This window comes from Parasteatoda tepidariorum, chromosome 11 (assembly GCF_982258835.1).
Source record: "Parasteatoda tepidariorum strain Cologne lab strain chromosome 11, Ptep-v5.0, whole genome shotgun sequence".
NCBI lineage: Eukaryota > Metazoa > Arthropoda > Arachnida > Araneae > Theridiidae > Parasteatoda > Parasteatoda tepidariorum.
Window position 1 is genome coordinate 74655112 of NC_141765.1, and position 24034 is coordinate 74679145.

A 24034-nucleotide genomic window follows, 5' to 3' on the forward strand; every position below is an offset into this window, starting at 1 on the left:
CCCGATTTATCTGCTCAGAGACACTCAAAATTCAATTCTATTCACTTTTTGAAGATCTTGCAGTTCCTTCACCAATTGCCAGCTATCATATTATTCGAAAGAGTAAATGAAAATTCCCCAAATATCATTGTGGGTGAAATAAAATCCCTTAAAATAAGTGGCAGAGTGGGAACAAAGCTGCTCCTTATTTTCATCCAATCTATCACTTGCTAATGACTGCTTATAAAGAAAAAAATAATAACCATTATGATAGGAGTACTTCATTATTTTTCTGTTGTTGATGAAATAAACATTTTTTTCACTGCACGAAAATTTTTTTCTCAATATTTTTATTACTTCAGATTTTTACATTTAGGGCACGTTCCAATATTCACAGTGGTTACACTAGTTTCCCTCACCTATCATTCCCATATTAAAACTTTTTACACCAGTCTTCCCTTTATTCAAACTTGTGTCACCAGTTATGCATGAAGTACACCAGGTTTCTATGCAGTTTGTGTGACATCATTACCTTTATTTGTTTAAAAGCTGCATTTTTCTTTGGTAGAGATAGACAGCATTTTACTGTATTTTGAATAGATTTTACTATAAATTTATAGTAAAAACTTCTTTTACCATCCAAAATAAACTTTCTTGTATTAAATATAAGTCTAATAATTAATATAGAATATGGATTGTGTAGATGAATATGCTCTTATGTTGATGCTGTACATTGCAATGGATACTATTATTAAACATTATTTATTTCTGATAATGGTTTAAATCTATATTTGTTTTCAAGATTAGGATTTCATCCAAAATTCAGTTCATGTGGTAATTAGCTTTACTTGATAGATTCACATCAAAAGAATTTGGGCTTGTGATTTAGTTCAATAAACATATTTTGTTACAATAAAATTTTGATAAATCAAACAATTATCCAGATCTTTATTCTCAGATTTGTGATAGAGTTTCCCATATTAGTGAGAGAATTTCAGCATTAGTCGTAGTATTTTAGCTTCATATGCAAATGCTCATAATTATGTATTGTTTTTGTAAAAATTTCACTTAAACATTTTCCTCTAATGTATATTATTTTCAATATTAACAAAGCTAATCATCATTTGATAGCTAAATAAATTTCATCAGTGTTTTAAATTTGTTTCTTATATCCTGGACAACAATCCTATAACAGATCTGGAACCATGAATATTGTCTTAGATTAATAACAAATGATACTAGTTTATATCGTGTTAGTTTTAATATGAGTTTGGATTTCAAATTTAAATCATACTGATCAAGCCATTGACTGATCTGTGTTGTTAAAACTAGGCTTTCAATATCTTGACGTTAGGTTGATATTTGAAATTCTTTAGTATTAAATCATTTCTGACAACCACAACACAGTGATGATATGGATCTGTCCTGATCTGAAGCCCCTTTACAGATTAATAACAGATATTATATAAAATTTTAATTTGTGTGAAAGGATTTTAAATACAACCCCATGGTTAAGGCCATTGACTGGCCTGTGTTAGTACAACAAGGCTTTCAATGTCTGGAGCTTTAAGGTTAATATTTAAATTCCTTTCCCAAAATTTAACTAAAATAAATTTCGAACATCACACTACAATAAACATTCTAGGGTTATATTATAACATAATATTTCAACAATATGAACATTTTACATTCTATTTGTAAATTTCTATTTACTTTCCTTATTATTTCCTTACTTTTTTGTCTCAATGTTTCTACTTCTTGATTATTATTTTTTAATGCAAGGTATTCTTTACATCCACATGTTATGTGAATATTTATTTTTCATATCACTAACTTGAGGCCTTTTGAAATACTTATCAATGACTATTGCTATAGCACAAAAAGTGATATTGTTCATTTTAGAATTATACTACTAAATTTAACTTTCCGTACAGATTTTAAATAAAAACCTAAATAAGTGGGCTATTGACTAACCTGTGTCATCGTAAACTATCAGGTTAATATCTGAACTCATTTTAAAAATTTGAATTAAAACATTTCTGACAATTACAACTTAGTAAATATGATAGGGAGATTTAACTGATTATTTATGTGAGATATCGTCGCACATCCCATTATTTTACATCATTACAAATTACAGTTAAGTTTATGTTTAAGCTTGAGGTTATGTTTAAGCTAAGTTATGTTTAGTTAAGTTTAAATTTAAGCTTGATAGCAAAGGCTGCAGTCAATATTGTAATTTATAATAAAACTAATTTTAGTTAAAGTATTTATGACCAACATAGCATATTTATGATTGCAACAATGTTGGCAGATTTCAATATATATTGGTGAACTTCTTATTTTAGGTTTATTCTTGGATGTAAACAAATAAAAATGTGATAAACTTTATCCATAGTTTACCTCTTGTTTTGCTGCAAAAATTTTAATTAAAGTTTGTTAATTACTTTCCAAAAAAATAATCGAAAATGCTTGAAAGATTCAGGCCCCATTTTCTGTATGTTGATAATGATATTTCATTAACTTCCTTAAATTCAAGTGCATGCAATGGCAATAATACTCTATTATCTTATTAAGTATGTTTAAAAAAAGTACTTATCTTGTGTAATGAGGGGACAGTAAATTTCCTTTCTTGTGGCAGCAAATATTTAAGACTGCCCTTTCATCAGTGATTATTTCCTATTGATAGTTTATTTAAGTGTTTCTATTTTTTAATGTAATTAATGTAATTTTTGGTAAATTTGAAATAAATATAGCAAATTTATAAACTAACAACTAAATAAAATAACTCAAATCATATAAAATTATAACTGCAATCTTTTTTAAACGAGTCCTGCTGATTTGAATGGATTTTTGGTTTGTTTATTTAATGCAAATTTAAGGTGATTCTTCTACAGTAGACATAAACAATATATGATTTAATATTATTTCATTCTTAGAAGTATATAAAGATTTTTTTCTTGTAAAAAAATAAATAAAATTATGATACCAGTATATTTCGAAATAAAACAATAAATATTATACTGAGTAAATCTTTATTTTACTCTTTGATTTTGTTAAATATTTAAATATTAAACTTACTGGGATTGTGTATATATTTTAAAACAAAAATTTTTCAATTTGGAAAAATGTACAAAAACTATTATTGATATAAAATTAAGAAAAAAATAAGATTTTTTGAAAAGATTTTGCAAAAGACTCAATTGTTATTTTTTTCCCCTTTAACTTTAAATTTTGAACTTTGAATTAAAGAGAATCGAAAATAAACTAAAGGCTTATTAGTACTTCCTACATTCTATATTTTTTATTGCTCATATATGAGAGAAATTTTACTTTTAATAAACTAGATTTAAAAACTATATAAGAAAAACAAACTAATCATAAAGCATGCACAGAATTTTTTGCTTATAAAAAAGTCTAGAAATTCATTAACAAGCAATGAAAAAATAGAACACCCAAAAAATATATATACTACAAAAAAAAATAATACTCAAATAATAAATGTAATCATGAATATATTTTTCGTAAAGATTATAAAAGAGGAGAGCGTATGCTTTTGGTTGCTAATGGCAACTAGAACCCAAACTAACCGCACTGATTGTTCCTAATTACTGTGCAAACTTAGAGTAACTGAGGTCATGCGACTAGTTCACTTCAGTGTCACCAGTGTGAATATAGGAAAGCGACCTGAGTTATAAAAAATATGCATCAATTTATTGCTTAAATTTACTGTGTTAAGAAAGTTTTAGAAATAACACCATTTCTAAGAGCAGGATTCAAGATTCCCAAAATGTCCAACAGTATTTAAGAAAATTTTCAGCTTTAAAAGTAGGAATATATAGCGCTTAACATATTAAAGACTTGCATCTGTTCTAAAACTGAAATTTTATTAAGCCATTTTTAACACAACATAGTATCACTACCGTATATTCCGGCGCATAACGCGCCCCAGCGTATAATGCGCACCCATAATTTCTAATAACTTTTTTTAAATTTTAAGATATACTCTTTGTATAACGCGCACGAAAATTTGGATTGTACATGTGCAATACTTCGTCTAGTATCAATAGATAACCAGAAAGCCTTTTAGTGTGGGACATGTTTAGGTCCCACCTTGCAGATAATACAAAAAAATTGTTGAAAGAATAACACCGATATGGCAGTTATTCCGGGCGGAATGACACTATTAGTTCAGCCATTGGACGTATGCTTAAACAAACCATTTAAAGCCAATTTAAACAAACAGTGGAACACTTGGATGTTGGAGGGCGAGAAAACCTTTACGAAAGGAGGACATATGCGTCATGCAAGTTTGGAAACAGTGTGAGAATGGATATTAAAAGCATGGGATGAAATTAAGCCTGAGATGGTCAGAAAATCATTCACAAAATGCAGTATTTCAAATAATCTGGTCGGATCAGAAGATGGCTGTTTATTTATGGATGAGGGTAACACAGATGATGAAGACGAAACAGATTGTGATGACGTGCCTGAAGAAATAACGGAAGACGAATATAATGAACTATTTATGTAATAACGAAAATCAATAAAGTATATAGGTGAAGGTATGTTATTTCATCAAAATAAAAGTATTTTTCTATAGTATTTAAATTTTTTTAATCTATAATTTTTTATATTCGGCGTATACCGCGCACCCGTAAATTCCAATGTTATTTTTTGTATTAAAAGTGCGCGTTATACGCCGGAATATACGGTACTTGAAAATGAGCAAAAGTTTTTAGAACAAAATAATTAAGTATTTTGTTCTACAAATTTTTGCTAAATAATTTGGTATTAGTTAGAAATTTTTTAAAATACACTAGACAACACAAAGTTATGTATCATGGAACAGGGTTCCTACTCAATTTTAGAAAAATTCCATTACTTTTCCAGGCATATCAGGTAAATTTCAATGGAAATCCAAACCAAATTTTATCTATAACATGCAATTTTTCATCAGAAAACTTTTGTTTCATTTGTAAGGTCGAATCTTAGATTTTGTGAGCAAAAACATATAATAGAACGAGAATGGAAACATGGGAATTTTCACTAATAAGTGGAATTTTATAAAAAAAATTTTGTATTTTATAAAATAACAATAGATGTTAGAATTATTGAACTCTAATCTTGATAACTGATTACTGCTACTGATAATTGCAAGACTGGTTATTTTCCAGGTATAATAAAGGAATTTTCCTGGTATAATAAAGGAATTTTCCAGGTATTTTGTAAAAATTCGCAGCTTTTCTTGACTATTTCCCGCTTTTTAGAATTAAAATAAAATTCCCTTACAAATCCAAGTTTTCTTTGTTCTCACTGACCCGTGGAAGCCATGTGGAAATAATCAGCCCTCTCGCCATCAGGAATAAAAACAGGTCTGCTTTTAATTTTAATGACAATGCCAGCTTTCAACAGCTTGATGGTAGGAGATCTGTTTATTTTGAAACACATAGCATTTTATTATCTCGTTAAGATGCAGTTATGATAAATATTTACAAGAACAAAATTTGTTAATTTTCCATACAATGATAACTAGCAAAGAAAGGAATAAAACAATCTACTAAACATTTAATATGAACTAAGAGTTATTATCACCCACCTCTGGTGGAATATAATCAGGGGTTCCACAAAAAGTAGAAGTTTTAGCATATGGATCAAGCATTTCAGATTTGCACATGCCAAAATCAACAAGATGAACATGGCCGGTCTTGTCAAATAAAATATTGTCTAATTTGATATCTCTAAAAGCATGCAAATTTAAAATATTAGCACATAAAAAAAACATTAAGTGCAAATCATTCAAAAAGATAGAAACAAATTTACAAACTAAGAACAAAACAGACTAAAAGCTATAAATAAGATATTTTGGTTGAATTTTTAATAGAGTATTATTTATTTTATATTATAATGTCTGTTGAACAATCGTCTCAATTCTAAGCTTACGATTATCGGTGTTCAACTCTGTAGCCTTATGATTTTGAACCAACGCCAAAACACAAGGGAACTTTTGGATTAAGTATTGGGAGAAATTTGTCTTCTTAGAGGTCTTCTTGATGGAATTATTCTGCATTTGCATTACATGGAGAGGAAAACCGCCAACCATCACTGGGATTCGAAACTGGGACACCTCATTGAAAAACGAGTGCTCTATTCCCCGAGCCACCATGGCTAAAATACAGTTTTTTTTGCCGTATGCCTGTTAAGGCAGTGGGGGTGCGATTGTTCCTGTTTTTCAGTGACGCCATCTATGGCCAGGAATTCGACTTCTGCCACGCCATTCACACAACCACAACCGGTTTATAGGGCGGGTCACATTCACACACAAAGGAGAAAGGACATAAACACACACAGAGAGAAAGAAACATCCATGCCTTGCCCGGGATTCAAACCCAGGACCTTTCTGATGCAAGGACAGTTCCCTGCCCCCTACACAGGCTGGTCCGCCTTAAATACAGTGTTAGTGTTAATAAAACATAATTGACGAATATCTTTGATAACTACAGTTTATGTTATCAAATTGAGGTTCTAAAAACCTTGGCCCTGAATGAATATAAATTCTATAGAAAAAAAATATAAATGAAAGTAAAGTTTCAAACCCTTGTATGCAATGCTAAAAACCAAATGTTTAATATTAGACATGCGAGTTGTGGTGGCTTAGGGATAGTGTTCCCCTGCTAATGAGGTGAATTGGGTTTGAATCCCAACGATGGCTGGCCAAATGAATTCCGCATCTGGCTCGCACCAACCACAGTACTGATGTAAAATATCCTCAGTGGTATACAGATTTTCAGTTAGAGTTCCCTTGCCATCAGGCTAATCATGGGAGGTTTTCCTCTCCATGTAACACAAATGCATGTTAGTTCCATCAAAGAGTCTTCTACGAAGGCAAATTTCTCCCAATACATGATCCAGGAGTTCCCTCTTCTGGATTGGGTTCAAAATTAGAAGGCTATGAAGTTGAACAATGGTAGTCATAAGCCCAAAAATTGGGTCTGCTGTTCAGCCACAGTTATAGAATAAAATATTAGACATGCATTAAAGAAGAAAAAAAATCAGTGCATCATATTTTAAGCATAATAAATAACATGCAGTTGTAAATATAGATTTTTCTGTTTGTGACTTCAATGACAAGAGCAATTTTTTCTGCACAATTAGCAAGAAAATATAAATAAGCTCAAACTGCAAATAAAGTTAGGAACACTTCTGACACTACATAATCAGAGTATACACAAAATCAGCAAGAAACATTTCCCCAGTTAACTCATGCTGAAAACTTATTTATTATGCATACTTCTGGAGCTACATAATTTGGTGTTCCACAGAAATTGCAAGTCATTCGCTCTTCATTATAAATTTGACACTGACACATTCCAAAATCAACTAGATGAATATGTCCCTCTTGATCCAACATTACATTGTCCAACTTGATATCTCTGAAAGCAAATTAGTTTTCTGCACTTTTCAGTCAAAAGAAAAAAAAGCCTTTAATGGGCAGATTTTTTTTTTAGAAATTCAAATCTTAGATAAACAAGCTTAAACATTTATAAGCATCTTATCAATAAGGTAAAAGCTTAAAAACAGTGATCCTGCCTGGCTTTAAAAACTTAAGTCCTTAGGACTCAAGGCTTCTCAATTTCTAGGTCCTTTTTTTATTAAATGAGTGTCCCCATTTAAAATAATACAAATCTCTACTTTAATGATAGACATAAAAAATAAATATTTTATGATGAGGAAAAATTTGATTAATAATTAATTCAATAATAGTTCCATAAAGAACTAAAACCAGAATTTCTGTTGTCTTAAAAAAATGAAGAGTTTTTAAGACTAGAAATTTTTCTTTTCTTACTAATATTGACACATAATGCCGATTTGCTCATTTAAAATAACGCTTCACTAAGGGTAGGAGGAAACAAGTATCACTGAAAACTGAATATTACGTTTTTATTTACGTGTAAAAGAGTTTTAAAATGAGCAAATAACATAAGACAGCTTTAGCATAACTTAATGATTAACAAGAAATAATATGAAACAATTTTGTTCCAGTCTGGAAATATAATGGAATAGATTATTGTAACTAACTTAAGTTGCCATTTATTTTTGCTGGAAAATACCATTAATAAAATACTATATGAAATGAAAATTCAAAATTTGATTGTAGCAATTGTGCCACCGGTTAAATTTTGAGTGAACTTATCTTATTAAGTCAATGGGAAAGAAATAAGATTGTGTTATTTTTTCCTTCTTTGACTTATTTTATTTAACTTTATATATTTTAGTGACAGCGCTTTGAACTGATATCATCAAAGTAGTTTTAAATTTGTCATCACATATTCTGCTCTTTGCATGAATACTAATCTTTTAAATTTATATTTTTATCCAGTAGCAGAAACTTCTATTGATCTGTAACACCATGGGGAGAACACAATACCAAAACAAGTTTAAAACAAAACAGAGGGGAAAAAAACTATTCAGTCAGTACTTTTTCATTACAAAAAAAAAAAAAATGTATGGAATAGCTTGAAATTTGTTGCTTGAAAGAAATTCCTCTGAAATAATTTTTTATAACAGTAAAAAATAAAGAAATAAAAATTTTAAATAAAGACAAATATGCAAGAAATAACGCTTTCCACTATTAAACAATAAATTTAAGATTAATGAAATATTATTTTCATTGTTTTGTTTAGGAGACATCATACTTGCATTATCTATTACGGCCGATTAAGGGAATGCTTTATTTAAATTTTCTAAGTATTAGTTATAGTTTCTTTTAGTAGTATGTCATAAGTGGAACCAAATTTGCCTACTTTTATTCAGTTGAATATCCACTATTTTATAAAACCATTAAATCAAAAAAAAAAACTAAATTTTTTTTGATTTAATGGTTTTAATAGTTAAAAAAAAATTAAATTTTTTTTTTACAAAAACATTCAAAACCTATTCAAAAACCTCACTTTTCTTTGCCAATTTTCTAATTCCTTTCTTCTTAAAACACAATCTATTTATGATAGACTGATAAGCTTTGGTTGCTTCTATCTCTTAATACTAGGAATCAGTACAGACGATTTATGAAAATTGATTCAAAGCTTTTTTAGCTTGAGTAATACACAAAAACTAGAAAGTTTGTTTTGAAACCAATAGTTAAGCAATAACTACAAAACAGTTAAGCAATAACTATACTTTTTCTGAAAAACTTTTTTTTAATCTGACATTTAATTACCATTGATTAAATATCACAGTGAAATAATTCTTAGAAATTGCTACCCTAACTGCAAAGTAACAAAGATTTTTTCATTTAGTTTATATAGTAAAATAAGATCTGAAAATTTTAATGTGCCTATTTTCTGTTTGAAAATATTTAAAGCAATACTCCTCATTTGAAATTTAATTATTAAGATATGTATTATTGATTACTCCTTGCTAAAAGAAAAAAACAATTTTAATTTAGAAAATAATTGAGGTGAAAAATGCTGACTATTATTATTTGCATCTTACGAAGTTTATGACTCATAAACTCATGGTTTTTCTTTCTTTTTTTTCAAGCCATACTTTGTCTGAATAAAACAAAACATTGGATTATTTGTGATTTCCTTTTGCATAAATTTTTAGACATTAATATTCCAATTTGTTACATTTAAAGTGATTTCTTATTAGTTCTGTTTACTACACATATTATTTAGTAGCTATAAGTGTAATTAAATTAATATTTATTATTAATTTAGCATTTTTTATTAATCTTGAAAATAATTTAGAACTAATTTTGTATTAATTTACTTGTTTATTATGTTTTTGAATTAGTTCAATACAAGGTTGGGTTTTTGGTGTCAAAAACTGGTTTTTGACATGACACATCAAAAATAGTCATAAGCTGTCCAGGGTGCATAGCAAAATCCTTTAACAAAAATAACCACTTTTTGCATACTTTTTAAGCACTAAAAAATATTTTTAAGCACTATATACATTAACAAAATAATTTTCAAAGACTTTACATGACCATGATAAACAAACTAAATCACTTATCCAGGCTTTAAAATAAATTATGGTGATAAAGAGATAATTTGGTAGCAATTATTAGGAGTTGGTGAGCAGTGGAGAACAAAGGGAGCACTTAGCGAATGAAATATTTTTGAATTAAATCACAAATTGAGAAGACAAACAATGCATGAAAGTAAAAGATATTTGAATATAAAATGTATGTGTCACACTCTATTGTGCTTTAAATGTTGTTTGTATTTGATTTTAAATCATTTTGGTCTGATAAAACATTTAAAAAGTATGCAATTTGATCACCATTTTTCCCCCACAGGAATTTAATATTTAAAGAAATGCATGTCAACACAGAAATATTATCATCAGCACAAATTTAAAAAATAGATTATTTTGAAATATGAGAGAAAATACTCAAAACATGACGGATAACATTAAATGAGAATGAAAATATTTATAACATTACCTGTAAACTATTCCTCTCTTGTGAAGAAATTTCAATGCACTGACAATTTCAGCTCCATAGAACCTTTAAAAAAAAAAGTTTTTGTTAATATTGTTTTTATCATTAACTAATTCATTAATAGTAGATAACTAATTCTAGGATGCACATTAATAAATTTGAACAATCTCGTGGCTTTCAGTACCGTAGCTCTTAGAGTTTTTAAATTATAATAAAAGAATTTTTAGTTTTCATGAAATTCATTTGAAAAATGTATTTCAAGTTGTTTAAAATACAATTTATTTGAATCATTCATTCATTTTTATATTCATATTTATACTTAAATAAGCCCAGTAATATTTCCTCCAAATAGCTAAGATCAACTACTTGAAAATATCATTTACTTTTTTCCTTTTCTACCATTACATCATAATAATTTTCATTTAAGTTTTTGGAAGCTTAATCAGTATGTTAAGGCAATAAAAATTGTAAGAATATTTTAAAATTTTCTTCACAGCAGAATCTTTACAAAGCAAGCAAGTTATTCCTGATCTCCAGAAACAAAGTTAAACAATGGAAAAAGTGTATGTTAATTTTATATTTATTAAAAAATTAGAAGAACTCATTGATAAAACATCTAATAAGTCATTATATATTATATTCTATTGTCAATGTATAATCCTCATGGTTTTATTCTGATTGCTTTGACAGTAATTCTACGAATTGCCACATGGTTTAAAAATCTAGGTAACTTCAATACAACATTATGACACATAATTTTAGGTGGAAACATTGAATAAATTTTTTTAATGCTCTCATTTTGCACTAATTAAATTGTAAATTCATGAGGTCTTGCTGTTCAGTTTTTTGTCTGTTATCATCAGGGGTCTGTCCAGGCCGAATTTACTACCGTTTAGCGGTACCTTCACAGATTCAACTTTAGGAAAAACGGTAGTTTCACAAAATACTTTTTCTTAAAATTTTATTTTTGTATCCCTTAAGAAACGATAAATCCATATTTTTGTGTTGATTTTTTAATATTATTTTTAATTTTTCACAAATTATGTCTAAATTTTCACAAAATAGGTACCTCTTAGAAAAACCTAGACAGACCCCTGATCATGATATAGTTTTTCAAGGTTTCTAAAAACACTATATTTTTACTACAACATTTTAACGGGCAAATTTCAAATCAAACACTCAAATAATCGCTTACTGACAAGCTCGATTTCATCATAGTTTCTCATTACTTATCAACTGTTCTCGCAGCATTTCAATGGATTTCCACACAGTTTTTAAAATCTCGATATTTTTAACATTAATATCATTACAACAAGTGAGTTTTGAATCAAGTGGAGCAATTAAATTTTATTCCTTTTATGCAAATTTCATTGTTAATTCACATGGCTTTATCAATCACTTATTTATTTAGATTATATTACAAAAGTGCCATGTTTTTGTAAGTACTAAGAAACTTCTTAAAACAGATAAAAATAATTTTGTGATAGTTTTCAAAAAGTTAGTACTTACATAGCTCTAGATTCTTCAAACTGACCATTTTGAATATGAAACATAAGGTCACCTCCATTTAAATATTCCATAACAAAGAAGAGATAACTCTGTGCGACATAAAAAAAGTTATGGTTGAATTACAATTGCGAACAGGTTTACAAAATGCTTAAAATTATTTAAAAACAAGAATAATATTTTAATCTTACGTCAGTCTGAAAAGTACAATATAATTTGCACAAATAAGGATGTTGTGTGCCAAGGGCTAAAACTCTTCTTTCAATCATAGCACTTTCTACATCATCATCTTCAAGTACAGTATCTTTTCTCAAACATTTAACGGCAAAAAACATGTCATGATCTTTCAGTTCAGCCAGTAACACCTAACAAAACAATAAAAAATATCTAATTTTTAAACATCCTATAAGACTCTAAACATTACATTTTATTGATAGTTTAATAAAAAAAAATATTTCTTTTAGCTACACTAATTAAATAACTAAATTTATATATAATACTTTATAATTATATAGCTATTGAAATAATTAATCATAGTCTATGATAATATATTAGGCTGCATTATTATTAGGGCTGCAGGTCTGTTGGGGTGCGGAATACTGTTAATTTGTCTTTTTTCCCCTAAAATTTGCAAATTTCTCAATACGTTTTGATTTGCACAAAAATTGCTCAAAATTTTAATTTTTGAACTTATTATTTTTATTTAAGAGAATTTTTAACTTTCCTGAAGCCTAAAATTGAACATGTAAAATTGATTAGACATTTAGGGGAGTGAATCAATAGCAAAAGGACAAGAAAATAGTTCAGAGATAATACCAATCTTGTCAAGTAAGGTGGTCTTTCTACACTTAAGAAGGGTGATAGATTGATTAGGATTACTTTCTTGTAGTCCATAAGAATACTAAAGAAATTGGAATCACAAAAGGAAAATTTTACAAATAAAATCTTTGACATAAAAATTGTTACACAGGCTATTGCACTGAGTAATGAAATTTCTACTGCCTTTGTACATATCCAGGCAATTTTTCCTGGGCAGTTTCTTGTGATTTCTTAAATAGGGGTAAGATTTTTAGATGAGAGGGAGATAAGGCTTTTGTAATTAGTAGTTTGAATGTAGAATGTTTAAGTTTTCCAAACACAGTAGGGAGGGGGTTCATTGGCATTTTGTAAACCAGGCCTTTGTGTTTAGAAACAGATGACTTTGTCACAAAAGGAATATTTGGTACCTTTCTCATTCATTGGTCTGATAGCAGGAAAGTTAGAAAGGAGGTTTTATAGGATAAAATTAGTTTATATTTTTAAAGCTAGTCCCATTTTTTCCCAAACCCTGCTGATAAGTTTGTTAGTTAAAAATATGAGCCATATGAGTATAGCAACTGCTTTTGAGTGATGTTAACAGTTCAAAAAAGGAACTTTTGAAGTTAGAAAAATCCTTTTATTTTGTAGCACATGCAATGTTCCTGTTGATTTCTCAAGAAAAAATATTTGCGATAAACACTTGAAAAGTAAAATTCACTAAAAGAAGATTGCTGGTGAACAGAGAGTAATTCAAGCAAGTATTACTTCCTTGTTTGAAAAAAAATCTTCAAGACCAACATCACACTGTGGAGATTTCTAAATTGGTTGGTGTTTTGCAGCAGCAAATATTCCATTGCATAAACTTGATAATCCGGCATTGAAAAGTTATTTGACAATTCACTCAAAGACATAGGTACTAAGCTCCAGTCACTTACGAAGCCACTATCTACCTAAGACTCAGGAATTTCGCAAAAGTCAAGTTGTAGATGTTCTAACATCTACCACTGGTGTTAGCACTGTCACAGATGAAACAACAGACTCTAAAGACTTATATTCTAAACATGTTAGCTGTTCCATTAGTAGAAATACAAAACAACGATTTGAACCTTTCTTTTCATTTTTTCTTGAAAGTATTGCACTAGAAAGTGTAAATTTCAAAGTTATTAGCAATACAATTATTCAGTGTTGCCAAAGCTAAAAACTTTGCTTTAAAGGTATAACATCTTTCGTAACGGACAACGCACCTTATATAAACAAAGCCTGGGGAAAAAGCTTTTTTTTTAAAATTCTGTTCATGTTATTTGTAATGCTCATCTTTTAAATCTCTTGGGAGAAATATAGCAAAATGAGTTTAAAAATGTAAATTACTTTGTAGTTCATATCAAGCGTGCAATTACAGTGTGTTCTTCACTTATAGGTTGCTTTTGAGCATTTTTGGAAGAAAAGGGTAAAAAAGCTGTTTTACGACCCGTTCCTGTGCAAACTAGATGCAAGAGCTGGTTTGAAGCTTATTTATTCCATGTAAATTATTTGGATATGTACACTGAGTTTTTTGATAAGGAGAAAGAAAATAGAAGCAGCTCAGTTTTAAGCACAATTTGTGAAGAATGTCAAGATTCAGGTTTGAATACAGATTTAAAAGAAATTGAAAAATATGCACCATTAATTTTGAATCAATTGATTTTATTTGAAAAACAAAGAACTAATTCACATAATATTTACAATGAAATATCTGATTTCTCAAAGGTATTGGAAAGCAAATTAAAATGATGCTGTGAGCACTTAAAACCAAAAAATGCTCTAGTAAAAAAAAATTCTGCTGAGTAAAAAAAAAATTCAAAATTATTTTTTTAAAAGCAGCAGTGATAAACAGAGATTTCGCTAGCCAGCCTTAAGCTTTTTCAAAGCATGCCGAGTTTTTGATTCTAGTCATTATAAATATTTAACTGTTTTGAATGAAGAGGACAATTCTTCAGTTTTTGAACATATCCCGATATTTGAGGATAAGGAAGAATTAATAAGTGAATTTAATTCTTACAAAGCAACGGTCAAGGAATTGTACATTGATGAAGGAAAATTGTTCCTGACTGAATGCTATCCAATTTTAGCAATTTGATGTTTGTCTGTGCCTACAAACAGGGTGGACGCATAAAGATCGTTTTCTAAGTACAAAAATGTATTAAGTGATTGATAACGACAAGTTTTTCCCATGACAAACTTGCAGTCCTAATTATTATTGAGTAAAATTCATTTCAAATGTAGGGTTGAATACCACCTAACTTCTTTTCTTTTGTTCATTTATACAAAGCATATCAGCTGGAATTTTCTTCGAAAAATTGAATTATTAATCAATTATAGTAAAAGCTTGATCTAATAAATACTGGATAATACAGAAACTACGTAAATATGACATGTTTTCCAGTCACCATCAAAATGCTATTATTAAAGATACTAAAGTGTCTTTGTACCAAAGTAAAAATTACCAGCATTTGCCACTAGCAACAACTTATGATAAAAACAAGATTCAGTGTTATCAATGACAGATCATTTATATACTCTTGTGTTATGATCTTTATTTAAATATTAAATGTATGTATTTGCTTATAACAATAAAGTCTGCATAATTACAATTCCATCTGCTATTGTGAATAGTCATTATTAGGAAGTAAAAAAAATAATATATTTTTTTAAAGCTGAAAAATGCTTGATAATATATTTTACAAAACTTAAATTATGACGTTTACTTCCTTGTTACATTACTAGTTACCTTGTTACATTATTAGTTTTATAAAACAATTAATAAGAAAAAACAAATATTTTGCTTTTACAAGTGCTTACAAATACTGGTTTGGTTCCTATCAAACTTCTGAAGTTAAATCCATCAGTTCACTTAACAAATCACAAGACAGGTTGTTTTTTTATAATATTGTTTAACGCTACTCAACAGCAGTAGTCAAAATGTATTGCCTAATACACTTAACAGATAAAACTATGTAGTACATAAAGGAAAAAAGAAATCTTAAATAAAACAATATTACACATAAAACTTAGTGAATACCTTTCTTACATTACAATTTTATAATTTATACAACTCTCATTTAAACTCAATTCTTACTAGAATTATATCGGAAGATTAAACTCATTTTAAATAAACTCCACAAAGAGATCTGAAAATACTGTTTAAATTATACAAAACTTGAGTTAAAATTATCTTTCAAAATAGTACACTAGTGAGTTGTTCTTTTATTTCACTATTGTAAAATTTTAAACTTTAATAAACATTTTCCCTTTCATGAAAATGAATAAGACCCTTAAGGTGTTTGAAACAATAAATAAGGTAGAAAAGATAAGGGGTGCTTTCAAATGTAACATTCAATATTTTTGACACCCTTCTCCCATTTGTTGAAATTTATCACGCTTCACAATACCTCCTACCCGCCTTTGTTACAGGACATTACATAAACATATACTTGCAGTTCAGCAACAAGACATACCTTATCATTTTTTAAATTTTATTTTCAATATTTAACAATGTGATTTATGATAAATAAATATAACAATAACAATGATTACAGGTGTAATAAGAGTCTAAAATGATGAAAGGAATGAAAATGAAAAAGTAACGAATATTTAGTCTGTCAATTTTAAAAGTTTCCATTTTAATAAAAATGTGCACTGTCATAGCTCTTATCGTAATCCATTGACAAAAAATCCCACTGTATACTTCAAGTGTGACATCATTTAAGAAAAGTCCTTAAGTCTCGAGAATCCTAAAATATTTTTGTATAGTTTGTGAACTGTTTTTAAATCCATGTCAAATTTTTAAAATTGTTAATCATATTTTATATTTGAAGAGAAATTAATAATTTAGAAAGAGTTTATTTAGAAATTAAAACTAAAAAATTTCATTTAAATAAATTAATAATTGCTTCAACAAAATTAAAAACACTAAAATTTATGTTTTTATTTAAAAAGACAGATATTCTGTGAATAGAAAACAATAGTATCCTTGTTGATAAGTTGCGTTTTTCTTGAACCATTGAGATTTTAGAATCAGTAGCACACACAAATTAAGTTAAAACTTATATTTAATTTTTTTTCTTAAAAATAAGTAAGAATATTAACACTTGACAGTTAGATTAAATTCAAGAGTAAAGCATTAAATGTAAAATACAGCCTATTTTATGAAATTTGATAACATAGTGAATTTGAGAATTTGCCCCTTAGCATAACTAACATCTGAGCTTGTGTAAGATTTTTTTTTTCACGATTGTTTGATCTATACTTTAGAATATAGTCTTATTGGAAAATTTAATTATGCTCAAGAAAACATAAAAATAATAGGCCCAATTTTGAGAGTAAAAATAAACTAAATATTAAATAGATTACGATTATTAATGATAAAATAGATTCTTGTTTGTAAAGAATATTATCATAACTTTAACTTATTGTGAGACTTAATAATATAAAATAAAGCATATTATTTCTAAAGAGCTGGACTGGTTCAATGGTAATGGTTCTGAGCTCCCATTGTGAAGAACAGAGTTTCAGTCCACTGCATCAGCTTTAAGCCCACCCAGCTTAAGAACATTATATACCAGCTTGTCTAGGAAATAAAGGTGGTAGATGCACAATACCATCTTTGTGCAGTTGGTTAAGAAGTTGTTAAACCTTAACTTTTATGACCACCCAGACCATAATGAGCTGCTCTAGAAATGCTTAAACTTTTTAATTATTAATAAAATTATTTTTATTACTTTATTTAAAAAAAAAATAATTTTAAAAATTATTATAAAAACTAATAATTTTTTTTAATTTTCAAATAAAATATTATTTACAATTATTTATTAATATAATTGGCATTCTAAATTAGGGGTACACAACCTGCGGCCCGCGGGCCAAATGCGGCCCTTCGACTGCTGAAGTGCGGCCCGCGAGAGCTTCTAAACACAATAAAAAATTTTTAAAAAATGGCAATTTTTAATCGCACTTTTAAGTCATCACGTTTTGACCCAATCAATTTTAACAGATTTAGTAAATGTACATTTAAGCTGATTTTATCGTAAATATAAATTTTTTTTTTTAAGCGGTTATTTCTGATTTTCTACGTGATTTCGAAAACCCGGAATTTTTATTATGATGCGAGTTTCAGATCGCAAATTTAAATAATCACTTTTTGTGCACTTTATTTGTGACGATTTCATCTTAAATCTAAGTGATTTTTTATCTTTTTTTTCAATTCTTTCTTTTTTTTCAGCAATTTTTTTCGACAGTTATTGCTATGCGTTCCCATGTTTTATAAAAAATTCCAATTGTTCTATTACGACATACAAATTTTAAATCATGCATTTAACACGCTTTATTTGTGATGAGTTCAGCATAAATATATTTTTTCCCAATTATTTCTATACTTTTCCACATGATTTTGACGATCCTGTTATTTAACTAGTTGTTATTACGACACGTGATTGTTAATCGCGCAATTAAATAATCCGTTTTCGATACGGTATTTCAGTACAGTTTTATCATAAATCCTAGCTATTTTTTCTTCGTTTTTATTTCTGCAGCGAATATGATTTGGTTGAATGTGGTAATGAATTGTGATTTGATCAAAAACCAAATATTCGACAAAAAAAAAGAAGAAGAAAAAATCGACTGAACTCCGTACACTTGGGGCCCAATAGCAAAATCTTTTAGCAGCATAGCAACACTGAAACTAAAATTTCTATGCTCAGAATAATATTTCCTGGAAAAACGCATTCATAAATTAACTCTAAAAAATAAGGCCAATCAAGAACGTTTTTGAAAATGTTGAAAAGTGAAACAGAGAACATAAAAATCAATCTTAATTTTTGGAAAAAAAATTTAAAGCTGAACATCTCAGTTTTTCAATTACCAGAAAAAGCAAAGAAAAAAGAATTAAGTCAACAGAAATGCTATTGAAAATTTCTGCGTTATAAGGAAAATGCTTAAAAAAAGTTTTTTTTTTTTTATTTAAAGAAAATAAAAAGATAGAAAGTGTTCTTAATTTTTTAAATGAAAATCTTATGCCGAAAATCTCAATTTAAATTTTTCTCATTGCCATAAGTTTAGAAGAAAAAAACTTGCTATAAAATAAATTTTGTTATTAACTTTATTTAAAAAAAAAAAAATGCTGAGTCATAATAAAAGTACCTAAAAAAAGAAAAACTGTAAAAACAAATTTTTCTTAGTTCCTGAAACAAAATTTTAATACTGAAAATCACACTTTTCTACGTTACTGGTTATTTATATTACAGTACAGGGAATAAATTAATAGTATGAGACTTTCTGTTAAAATGCTGGGTTATAATAAAAACAGCGAAAATTAAATATATGTTATAATAAAAATGGAAAAAAATCCTTCTCAATTCTCAAAGTATCGAAAAAATGACTTGTCTGATTATAATTAAAAAAAAAAAAGTAATATCTATAAACATTCAAAAATAAAAAAATCTTGGAAAAATACCTTTCTAAAACATATCCTGCCGAATATTTGACTGATCATTCAATCAACTGAATTTTTCACAGAATGGCCAAATACTCGTTACATCCCTCCCTAATTTAAATGCAATGTTATTTCAACTTGAGAAATTCATAAAATGGCGGAAAACGTGAATTTTTAAACTGCTCACTGTTTGTAGTTTAGATTTAAATTTTTTATTGCTTAAGTGATCTTTTTCGATAAAAAAAAGGAAAATGTTTACAATATAAAAAAATCTAATAATTAATAAAATAAAATAATAAAGTACATTACAAAATAAGCATTGAATTTTATTTTGAACTATCACAGTTTTTTTTATTTTAGGCTTTTGTTTAAAACCTATAAATTTTCTTCAATTAAAATATTTAATTTGAATTTATAATACTTAAATATGACTAAACTTTTTCCTACTTTCATTCTGTGGGCATTGCAGTTTTTTTTTATTTATTAGAATTTAATTCTAAAATGAATTTTCGTATTGCATGATATGATAAAAAAAAACATTTCTTTTCTTCAATGTTTATTTATTTTGAAAAATCTATTGTTCATATAATAAAAATAGCAAGTTTTTTTTTGTAAAAAAAAAAATATAAATTTTTTTATTTTTGAATGAATTCTAATAATGGAACACTACTAAGTTATTGATATTACTAAGTTTATTGGTAAAAAAAAAATGGAACGCTAATGTTTAAATAAACATTACTACATTTGTCATTAACATGTCTAAATACATGTGCGGCCCTTCGTGAGCAAACCTGCTGTGTGAGTGGCCCTTCACTCAAAAAGGTTGTGCACCCCTATTCTAAATTGAGAAATTAAAAGAATTACCACAAATTATACTCTTACAAACACCTTATTTAGCTTTTACATTATTAAATATTTGTAATAAAAAACTACAAAATTGGTAAACAAAATAAGAATAGTTTAACTATAAGCTAAAGCTAAACAATGTGAAAAGAACATAAATAATGTCGCACAATTAACATAATAGATTGAAGCTTGAAATCTATAAAGAAGTTTCTCTAGTTCACATTCTTCAATTTAACACAGAAGTTTCCTCGATTTCAAAACTAATTGTATTATGTCTATTTATGCGACTTTGTGTGTTCTTTTTCCCCCCCAAGTTGGTGAGTTTAATGCATCAGTCTATACTAATTTTAAAAAAAAATATTTTAATGGAATTAAAAAATAATTATTTAAAAAAAATAAGTGAATGATTCTTAATCACATAATAAATTTTTCCAAATAACAATCGATTAAGGATTACTTCTGTATGAGTAAGTGAAAAAAGTGGCCAAGTTTTTTCAACAACTGCGTTAAGGTATGCGAGAAATTCAAAAATGGAAAACATTACAGAAGAGGGCCAAATTAAAGGGTAATAAATACCCACCTCTGAGCAAACCAATACTTATTTTTTAAAAATTTTTGCAAGTTAAAAAACCTTGTAGCGCTTTCGCAATTGCAGTAGATGCAAACAGATATTGATATGAAAATATCCCTTTAAATTATTTTTTAATTAGCATTAAAATGCACATTTAATGTGGCAATTTTTACATAAAAGAAAGCTACACCACTGATAATCTATCTAGACTGACTATTCTGATTGAATTTGTAAATAACATTTTATTTAATGTTCAATCCTTTAATTAACAACTGATTTTATTAAAACATGAAGCGTATATACAAAAACTTCTCCATTAAAATTAAAAACAGAACAGTACACTTCATAAAAATATTTTGATGCAACTCTTTTAATAATAGAGATTTTTACGAGAAATTTTTAAAAAATTTTGTTTGATAAAACAGTATCTTTTAAAAGTAGTTGATGATTAACGCAAAATTTAATAAAATGTATACACTGAGCCATAACTAAAATATAAATAACCTAGAATATAAAGCGATTCCATTAATACTTTTCATTATTCACACTCTATTTTAGACAATTAAATTCAGTTTCCAGTCCGTTTGGTCTAGTGATGGATCTTTTTGTACTTGTACTTTACATTACGCTTGTAAGCCTTGAAATTTTAAGTTAGAAAAAATCTGTGTGCTTATAGCTTGTTTAGTATATTTCGAACATTTTTAACGAAAGGGGTTCACTATTCGCGCTCGCAACGCTCGAATACGCTACCTGGAGCTCAAACCTCGCAGACTTCGAACGAGCTAGGAAGAGAAAAATGACGTCATTTTGACGTCACGTTTCTACTCCTAGGGAAAACCTGAAACCTCGCGCTTTCGAACGGATTTTGCTAACGGGCTGCGATCTTCATTTTTCCTCCCATCTATCGGAAGGCTTTCACCTAACAATTTGCTGGTGAAAGCGATTCGAACGTTCGAATAGGATACGTTTAACGCTGGGATTAAATTAGATTTCCGATTTCAAAGATAATTTTTACCCAGATATTTTATGATTTTTTATAATCATTTACCTAGATATTTAATGAATATATTTCAGACATAATTTTTTTCTCTCACAAAATTATTATTTCATATAATAAATGGATTAAATAATTAGTTTCGGTTTCTAGCAGAACTTATAATAAAATCTATAATAATCTTGCACGACTTTAAATAAAACGTGAACATTTTTTCTGTTCCAAATTTTTGTGTATTCTTAGCCATAATATGTTTAGTATAATTATTGCCATGTTTTTATTAACTTTTATTTTAATTACCTCGTAATATTTTCAAAATATCTGCAGAAAAAAATGGAATTTTTTTCTTTAAAAAATTGGTGAGTTGTGACTGAGATTAGTGCCAAATAAATAAAAAAGATTACTATAACTAAATCGTATAAAATTTAAATAAGAATTACTATAAATTGTATGCTTATTTTTAATCCGCTATGCAATTTTCTATCAGAGATTTGAAAGAACTGAAGCTTTTAGAATATGATCGGTTTTGTAATTTTTATAAAGTAGTTGATTAGTTTAGATGCATAATTAGGAAGCATACTTTCATTTATTTTCACTTGTCTTTTGAGTTGGGTAGAATATAAGTGGGTAATAAAAAGCATGGAATATGAAGAGCGGAAATTTTTTCGATATAATCGTTTTTGAATTATTATTAAGTTGCAATTAAATTTAGATGTATAATTAAGAAACATTTTTATTATTTTTTTTATTTTTCTGTTCATACTTTAAATGCGAAAATTTAATCTTTTATTTTCTAAGACAAAAAGATATTTTTACTCTTATATCTATCTATAATGCCAAAATATATTCGACAATTTATTTTTTGAAAAATTGTCTATTACTTTTAGGAATAAAATTTGTTAAGATTAAGATTAAAAAAATTCTAAAATCACCTTTTTTAAATTTTTGTTGTTGTTAGAAATAGCATTAAAAAAGCAATTGAATAAGAAAAGCGTTTTAGAGTTATTTCTTAATCTTCTGTTTGACATTTGATCTTTTTAAAATAATTACTCCTTTAATAAAATGGTAAGTAATAAGTTTTAGGGTGGCAAAAAAACTTATTTTCTTTTCTGTTTCGAGATTCTCCATTAATCTAATTCTCACTCTCATTCAGCTAAGTTATTCTAAAGATATTCACTTATATTTATTTGTTATTATTAAACTAGCGTTATTATGTTTTTATTCAAGTAATACTTTAAATTATCTTAATGTATGCGATTAATTCTACTTCAAAAAGCTTTTTTCGAATTTTTGCGACGTGTAAAAAGAGAGAATTTCTTTTGAATTGCTTTAGCATAATTTATTTATATACAGAATGGTAAATCATAAGAAAAAAATATCCTGCGTCAATCAGAAAAACAATTGAGAAAATTCTGTTCTTAAAAATGTGTGCAATAAAAACTAGTTGATATTTGCATCGAGCTAAACTACTAACACTAATTTGTGATAAAATAAAATCACGAATAATCCTTATGGCTAGACCATTTTCCATTGCTGTACAATGGAAATGTATAACTAAAAGTTCTAACTCCCAAAAGTTGTAACAAAGTTCTCATGACTTGGCACCCTTGTCTTCTGAGTTGGATTCCATATAAGAGCATAATAAAAAGACCGGAATATAAAGAAAGAAAACTTTTTAATAAAATTGTTTTTGAATTAATTGTTTTAAAGTTGCTGGTAAATTTAGATGCATAATTAAGAAACCATTTTTTATTATTTTTTTCCTTAATTTTCCTGTTCTCAATATTCCAAGAAAAAATTATTTATATTTCTAGTCTTATAATTATGACTTCGAAATATACTCAAAAATTTGTTTTTTAAAAATTATATAATATTTTATGAAAAAAAATTGTTAAAATAAACATTAAAAAATTTCTAAAAAATATCACGTTGTTTTAAATATTTTGTTTAAAAATTGTACTAAAAAAATTCTAGACTAAAGAAAACTTTTTAGTTATTTCTTAAGCTGTTGTTTGACATTTGAATTTTTGAAAATACTTATTGTTAGTATTACAAATTTTAGGGACAGAAAAAATCAAGCATAATTGTTTTCTCTGTTCTGAGATTTTTTTTTAAATATTAGTTAAGTATTAATAATTTGCTAAGTATTATTAATTTTTAAATATTAACTAATATATTCTGTTTTACCTGTATTCATTGGTAATTATTATACTAATCTTTTTTTTTGGTATTATTCGAATAATATTTTAAGTTATCCTCATTGATGCAATTAATTCTAATTCAAAAAGTCTTACAAATTTATGTGGCACTTAAAACAAATATTTTTCCGAATTACTTTTTCATAATTTATTTACATACACAATGGTAAATGATAAGGCAAAAAAATAAAATCCAGCATCAAATATAAAAACAATTGAGAATATTTTG

General features: G+C 27.5%; 1 protein-coding gene across 2 annotated transcripts in view; it reads right to left on the minus strand.

Moving 5' to 3' along the window:
• Positions 1-24034, minus strand: part of LOC107436391 (uncharacterized) — a 77471-nt gene that overhangs the window by 7759 nt on the left and 45678 nt on the right. Inside the window, exons 3-6 of one of the 2 annotated variants that reach the window (XM_043048385.3) lie at positions 12124-12297; positions 11936-12024; positions 10430-10492; positions 5579-5720 (exon numbers count right to left, since the gene is read on the minus strand). In XM_043048385.3, coding sequence (XP_042904319.2) covers positions 5579-5720; positions 10430-10492; positions 11936-12024; positions 12124-12297 — 468 coding nt within the window. Of the gene's footprint in view, positions 1-5578; positions 5721-7270; positions 7413-10429; positions 10493-11935; positions 12025-12123; positions 12298-24034 lie in introns of both variants that reach the window. The other variant, XM_043048386.3, reaches the window with a different exon arrangement.